The sequence below is a fragment of the Lolium rigidum genome, unplaced genomic scaffold, assembly GCF_022539505.1.
Source record: "Lolium rigidum isolate FL_2022 unplaced genomic scaffold, APGP_CSIRO_Lrig_0.1 contig_20394_1, whole genome shotgun sequence".
NCBI classification, from domain to species: domain Eukaryota; kingdom Viridiplantae; phylum Streptophyta; class Magnoliopsida; order Poales; family Poaceae; genus Lolium; species Lolium rigidum.
In genome coordinates, this window is record NW_025899963.1 from 104,380 (window position 1) to 111,814 (window position 7,435).

At 56.6% G+C, this 7,435-nt stretch overlaps 1 protein-coding gene across 1 annotated transcript in view; it reads right to left on the reverse strand.

Moving 5' to 3' along the window:
- LOC124680603 (BEACH domain-containing protein B-like) overlaps positions 1-6,784 on the reverse strand; it is a 44,852-nt gene extending 38,068 nt beyond the window's left edge. The window contains exons 1-3 of the mRNA XM_047215670.1: positions 6,648-6,784; positions 5,990-6,053; positions 5,385-5,589 (exon numbers count right to left, since the gene is read on the reverse strand). Coding sequence (XP_047071626.1) covers positions 5,385-5,589; positions 5,990-6,053; positions 6,648-6,784 — 406 coding nt within the window. The remainder of the gene's footprint in view (positions 1-5,384; positions 5,590-5,989; positions 6,054-6,647) is intronic.
- Between the last annotated feature and the right edge of the window lie 651 nt (positions 6,785-7,435).

A 7,435-nucleotide genomic window follows, 5' to 3' on the forward strand; every position in this document is an offset into this window, starting at 1 on the left:
GAGCAGTCGAGCGAGCCAGAGCGCCTGAGTGCAAGCGGTGGAGGCTGCTATGTACTCAGCCTCACAGCTGGACATGGCCACCACCTGCCGCTTGACCGATTGCCAGCTCACGAGGCACTTGCCGAGGAAGACGAGGATCCCGCTTGTGCTCTTGCTGGTGTCGATGTCGCCGGCGTGGTCGCTGTCGCTGTACCCGACGAAGTGCGCCGCCCCAGGACACCTAGGGTAGTGGAGGCCATGGTCAAGAGTCCCCGCAATGTAGCGGATGATTCTCTTCACAGCCTGCAGGTGCTCCGTCGTCGGACGCTCCATGAAACGACTAACGTAGCCGACGGAGAAGGCCAAGTCTGGCCGTGTGTGGGCGAGGTAGCGAAGGCTCCCCACAAGACGCCGGTATTGTGTGGCGTCCACTTCCTCTGTCGTGCTGTCGCGGCTCAATTTCAGCCTCTCCTCCATCGGAGTGAGGGCTGGGTTGCATCCAGTGAGCCCAGCTAGCTCAACGATGCGCTTGGCGTAGGCGGTCCGCCGAAGCGTGATCCCGGAGTGGTCCCGGTGCACCTCGGTCCCCAGATAGAAGGAGAGGAGCCCCAGATCACTCATCTGGAAGGTGGCCTTCATCTCTTCCTTGAACGCTGCCACCTCTGCATCCTTGATGCCGGTGATCACCAAGTCGTCGACATAGACGCCCACCAACAGGGTGTTTCCTCCACTCCCCCGTCGGTAGACAGCCGCCTCATGCGGGCTTTGCTCGGAGCCCATTGCCTTCAACGTGGAATCCAGCTTGGCATTCCACGCCCGTGGTGCCTACCGCAGGCCATAGAGAGCCTTGCGCAGGCGGAGTACCTTGCCCTCCTGGCCGGGAATCGCAAATCCCGGCGGCTGCTGCACGTAGACCTCCTCCTTCAAGTCGCCATTGAGGAAGGCAGACTTGACATCCATGTGATGGACGCGCCAGCCCTCCTGGGCAGCGAGCGCAAGGAGGAGTCGCACGGACTCCATCCGTGCCACGGGAGCAAAGGCGTCGTCGAAGTCGACCCCCTCCTGCTGCAAGAAGCCTCGTGCCACCAAGCGAGCCTTGTGCTTGACGATGGCGCCGGCTTCATCCCTCTTCAGCTTGAACACCCATTTGAGGGTGATCGCGCGGTGACCACGAGGGAGGTCAGCAAGCTGCCAGGTGCGGTTCTTCTCGACCGCATCCATCTCCAACTGCATGGCAGCGCGCCATGCTGCGTCTCTCTCAGCCTCTGCAAAGGACTGAGGCTCGCCGTCGTCACGCGCAAGCTGCAGCTGCGCCTCCAGGTCGCGTGGCACTTGTCCCGGCACCGACTGGTCGCCGAGAAGGTTCTCCATCGTACGGTACCGCAGCGGTTCGCCGCCATGATACGCGTCGATGCGCTCCCCGTCGTGAGAGAGCGGGGAAGCGAACTCCACCGGGCTGTGCTCAACATGAGCTGGTGTAGACGTGCCCGGAGGAGTGACTACCGGTGCTGGAGTATGTGGTGACGCCGGCTGTGGTGGTGTAGCAACCACCGGGGTCGATGGAGACTTGGGGACCGAGGTAGGCGAGCTTGTTGAAGAAGAGCTGCCTACTCCCCCGGCTGCCTCGAAGTGGACGTACTCGACAATGAAGTCATCATACGTCGGAGTTGAGCTGTCCTCCACCGCCTTGCCCCATGCCCATCCTCGCCCTTCATTGAACACGACGTCTCGCGACGTGCGCACACGCTGTGTCTTGGGGTCGAGGATGCGGTAGGCCTTCGAGCCCTCCGAGTAGCCAATGAACACTCCCGGAGTGCTCCTGTCGTCGAGCTTGCCGATGTGGCCGAGCTCCTTGGCGAATGCGAGGCAGCCAAAGACCCGCAGGTGGGAGACTGCCGGCTTTCGCCCATGCCAGGCCTCGTACGGCGTCCTGCCGTCGAGGGCCTTAGTAGGCGAGCGGTTGAGGATGTAGACGGCCGTCAGCACCGCCTCTCCCCAGAAGACAGCCGGCACCTCTCTCTGCTTGAGGAGGGCCCGAGCCATCCCCACAACCGTCTGGTTGCGCCGCTCGACGACGCCGTTCTGCTGCGGGCTGTAAGGCGCGGAGTAGTGGCGCTGGATGCCTTCATCAGCGCAGTACGACGCGACCCGCCCGCTGTGAATTCGCCGCCGTTGTCGGTACGCAGCACGCGCAGCTTGCGGCCGCACTCCGCCTCCGCAGCAACTTGCGAGCGCCTGATGGCGTCCGCTGCCTCTCCCTTGCTGCCGAGGAGCACCACCCACATGTAGCGGGAGAGGTCATCGACGAGCAGCAGGAAGTAGCGTCGTCCTCCTGGTGTGGCCGGTGTCACCGGGCCACACAAGTCCCCGTGCACGAGCTCGAGCTTCCCTTGGCTCTGAAGCTCGCCTGTTGGGGAAAGGGGAGTCGTCTCTGCTTCGTCAAGACGCAGACGTTGCACAGCTGCTCCACATGGTCAAGGCAGGGCATGCCTCGCAGCATCTCTGTGGTACTGAGCCGCTTCAGGGCCTCGAAGTGAAGGTGCCCGAAGCGCTCGTGCCACTGCCACGCCTCGTCCTCCCGACGAGCAGCGAGACAAAGGGGTTGTGCCACCTGCACATCAAGAACATAGAGGCGATTTGTGCCTCTGGTTACCTTGGCAAGCAGGCGACGGTGGCGATCCCAGATGCGCAGAACTCCGCTCTCGATCAGCACTCGGGAGCCGTTCTCATCCAGCTGTCCCAGGCTGATGATGGAGTTCCTCAGCGCGGGGGTGTAGTAGATACCGGTGAGCAGCCGGTGCTCTCCAGTCTTGGCGGCGAAGATGACGGAGCCGACGCCCTTGATCTCCACAGCGGAGGCATCCCCAAACTTGACGGAGCCTCGCACGTCGGAGTCGAGCTCGGCGAAGAACTCCCGTCGGCCGGTCATGTGGTGGGTGGCGCCGGTGTCGAGGCACCACCCGCCAGTCTTGTCGTTGCCAGAGCAATCGCCGAGAAGGGCGTGTGCTTTTGGCTCGTCAAGGTGGAGGAGAGCGGTACAGTGGAGAGCTGCTGCGGTCGGTGCCGCTGGAGACAGCTCGATGCTGGCATGCGCCATGAACAGAGCTGGCTCCTCCTCCCCCGCCTGTGCGACGTGGGCCTGGCCACGTCGTGGCTGTCGGCACTCGTTGGCCCAGTGACCAAGCTTGCCGCAGTTGTGGCAGGCATCGTCCTTTGCCGGCTTGGGCTTGCCGGCGGCGCCTCTGCCGGCATCACCTTGCGCCTTGGCATGGCCATCCTTCCGCGCCTTGCGTGGCTTGCCGCGCTTGCGGCCGCTCGTCGAGGAAGAAGGCTCCCCCTTCTTCCTGTCACCGTGGCCAGCGTCCCACTGCTCCCGAGTGAGGAGCAGCTTCCCGCCGGTGGTGATGGGCCCCGACGAAGACTGTGGCTCGTCGGTTTCGACGACCTTGAGGCGACCTATCGCCTCCTCGATCGTCATGGTGGAGAGGTCCAGCAGTGACTCGATCGAGCGAGCCATCTGCTTGTACTTCTCGGGGACGCAGCGAAAGAGCTTCTCGACAGCTCTCTCCTCGTCGTAGGCGTCATCGCCGAACTGCACCATCTTCTGCAGCAGAGTGTTAAGACGGAGAGCAAAGTCATCAACGTCCTCACCTGGCTTGAAGGCCAGGTTCTCCCACTCCTTGCGAAGTGCCTGCAGTGTGGACTTGCGAGCACGGTCGCTGCCGATGCGTGCTGCGGCGATGGCGTCCCAAGCCTCCTTGGCAGTCTGCTTGTGGGAGAGCGAGAACTGCATCTCGGCTGGGACTGCGGCGATGAGGGCATCCAGCGCCCGTCGATCCTCATGATGGTCGACGTCGCCGTCGTGGACTGCCTCCCACATGTGCCGCACCTGGAGCATGATCTTCATGATCGCGGCCCACTCGACGTAGTTGGTTTATGTGAGGGTAGGCCACCCAACACCGGGACCAACATCCCTGACCACCGTCCGGACCCCGTAGAGGCCGCGGTCTTGGTCATCCCAGCCGCCACCGCCGTGCGCGCCTCCTCTGGGAGCGCCATCCCGAGGTGCGCGGGCATGCTCGGCTGCCCACTGCGCTGCCCGCTGCGCCGCCTGCGGTGCCGCTGCGTCGACGCTGCCATCAGCAGAAACGGAGCCGTTGGTGCTGCCACGCAGCACCTCGACCTCCGCCGCCGCTGCACGTGCTGCCTCCGCTGCTTCTGCTGCTTCTACCTCCGCTCTGGCTGCTGCCAGCTCCGCCGCTGCCAGCCTCGATGCCCTTGCTTTCGCCGCAGCGGCCGCCGCGGCCACTCGTTCACGCTCCTCTGCCGCGGCGCGATCGGCCTCCTGCCGACGCCGCGTGCTGGAGGTAGCCGTGTGCTGAGAGTGGCCGTCGGACATGGCTCGCTGCCGGGGGCTGAGCGCTGCTTCCGACGAGCTGCTGCTCGACAACCCGGACGGAGGGAAGTAACCAGGGGCAGTTGAGGCTGCTACTGGTTGGGGCTGCTCCCTTCCCTGTGAAGGGGAGGAGTAGGAGATGCTCAGGCTGCAAGACAACCTGGCTCTGATACCACTTGTTAGTATCTCTAGCCTCACTTTCATGAAGAAGAGGATGACACTAGGAGAGTTGGGGCAATTTTCGTTGGTTTATTTCACACACATCTCACACAATGCCATGCTAAACTGAGGGCATGGGGTTACAGATTTATAGCTGCTAGCCAGCCAGAATATCCTAGTCTAAAGATGCTAACTGCCAGTCCTTATGCTAGTCTAAGATTCTAACTGCCAGTTCTTTGATGCCTCTAAAAAGCAGTCAAAGATCAGGGATGCTATCCTATCCTAACCACCTGTCCTTCACAAAGGACCATGTGTGTGCTGCAGTCCACAGGAACATGTGTGTGCTGCAGCAACTCCACAAAGACCAGAATACAATGACTTATTCATCAGAAAGAACCATTATACCCCTCTTATATTTGCTCTGGAAGATTAAGATTAAAAAAGGTACCACTGGTGCTGCCTACTGGTTTTACTGCTGCCGAGACCATTCTGGTACTTTACTTCTACTTATGTGACTCAACTACGTGTGACCTGACAGTGGCAAAACAATAAAAATACAAGAGTGGCCCTGCCAAAGTAAATAACAAGGCTCTGTGTAGTGGCAAAAGCATCCAAGAGTTACAATTTTGTCTCTACACCTAATTCCAAACTTCTAAGTCCCATGTTGAACAGGACATCATAATACATTGTATGAGCATAAATAGTAGGTAGGCTCTTATATAGTGCCACAAGCAAAAGTAGAATGCAGAAATATCATCATTCTGGGTGAAAAAAAAAAAGCATTGGAGAGAAACGAGAAACTGGAGCTGTATCCCAAAATATAAACTCATCATACAGTAGAGCCACTTACTTTCAGTGATAGTTGACGTTATCAGAGAAATTTCCTGAATCAGAATAAGAATGACCTCAGAAGGATGCCCGTAAGAGCATCCAACGACTATTTCATCAGATCCCAATTCTTGATCAACCGATTGCTCAATATGGTGTGGACCCCAATCTCTGAATGTTTGTAGAAATTTTAAGACAAAAATTTGCAGGGCTTTCTCCTTTTCGTCCTGTAAAAATTATTGCAAAGGGATACAAGATATAGTACTGACTTCTGACTAAATTGCTGATGGGAGTAACTAAACAATACACTGATTAATTTATCATAGAACACACATAATACAGTTATGTCTGACACTTGACAGAAATCTAACCGGATTAAGCGATCATTCTTATTACGTATATTTCAAGAAAATCAAAAGTTGTACGTTGTAGGTTGCAACAACACGTGTTGATACAAATGTTATCATGCTGGGAGCAGTTTTAATCGAAGTGAAACTATAACTGAAAGTTAAACGAGAAAAATACATTTTTTTCATTGTAAAACATTCCTTGCTGAACACAAGCTAAATCTAAGCCAAGTGGGCAAACAAGTAGGAAGGGTCGATCTACCAAGCTTAAAGGGCATACCTGATCATGGGCATTCTCGTAGTCCTCCCAAAGTGTATTTAAGACTCCCTCCTCTGCGCTATCACTAGAACGAGATGAGAAATAATTAGGAGAGCCAATCATGCTGATTTGCGCATAACAATCAAGTGACCATCATAGATTCTATCTATAAATCCTTACAGTTACGATTGTCCAGAAAAACATATTAAACGCCATTGACCAGTAACATGATTCAGTCTCAAATTACTGTTACACTTGGTGTGGTGTGATCTTACTGTACAAGTTCATCTTTATAGATAAAGCCCAAAACGGCCGCAGCAAATACAACTATACAAGTAGGTATTAGTACAAGTGTTTCTCAAAAAAAAAAAAAGGTATTAGTACAAGTTCAGGCTCGTCTCGGGAAAAACAACTCGCGCGTTACTAGTTTACTACTCAACCATACTCAGAACACACACTGGGCTGCTCCCAGAGCATCGGCATCGCTCTCTCCTATAGCATGCATTTCTCATAGTTAATTACATAAACACTTTACGTGCACGCGATTGCTCTAACAACAGCGAGATAGAGCGGAACAGCGCCCCAAAAAATTTTGGAGCCCTCGACCCGCACAAACAAGTCGCGTGTACCAATGCGAGGAGGTGAATGAACCGGATGCGGCCAAACAAATAAAACGTACCTGAAGACGACGCGGGGCTCGGGGGCGTCGTCGAGGTCGGCGCCGGGGAAGCAGCCGCCGCGGACGGAGGGGGAGGCGGGCGCGGGCGCCGCGGCGGGGTTCGGCGACTTTCGGAGGAGACCCCGCACGAGGTTCATCGCCTCCGAACGGAGCCTACTGCCAGCACCGGCGCATCACCGTTCACCGTTCACCACCGGCCGGCGACGAGGAAACAAACCCTATACGGGGTTCGATTAATCCGGAATGCGATCTCGATGTGGGACGGGGAGGAGCTCGATCGCGATCGACGGAAAAATTTCTCCGAGTGAGTGCGGGAGCGTGCGACGCGTGCTCCGAGCTCGCCTATGTTTAGACCCCGCGGAAATGGAGGGAGACGAGACGGGGATTGGGATTTTGGGAGGAGAGCGGGGACCTGGTGATCTGGGGGAGGAAGGAGAAGTTCAGGGGGCGTTTCGGAAAAAGTAGCCGCTAATCCGTTAGCTATTTAAATCTGATTGCATCCTCTTGGCGTTTACGCCTTTCTCTACTACGCGATATGAGCATGAAGGCGTATTTTTTGTTCCAATTGAGCTGTGTGTGATTGTGTGAGTTTGCAACCTTTGATAGCCATATTAACATTGGCAGGCTATCAAAAATATCGTTAAAGTGCAAACAAACTTCGCCGGTGATTCAGGGTGCCGTGGCACACCAGTCATGCTCGAGGTTAGTGGGCATCCTTCAAGGCGGAGCTAAAAGTCGACCGCGCATCGGATGGAGGACAGATTGGGTATCAGGTGTTGCGCAAGGTC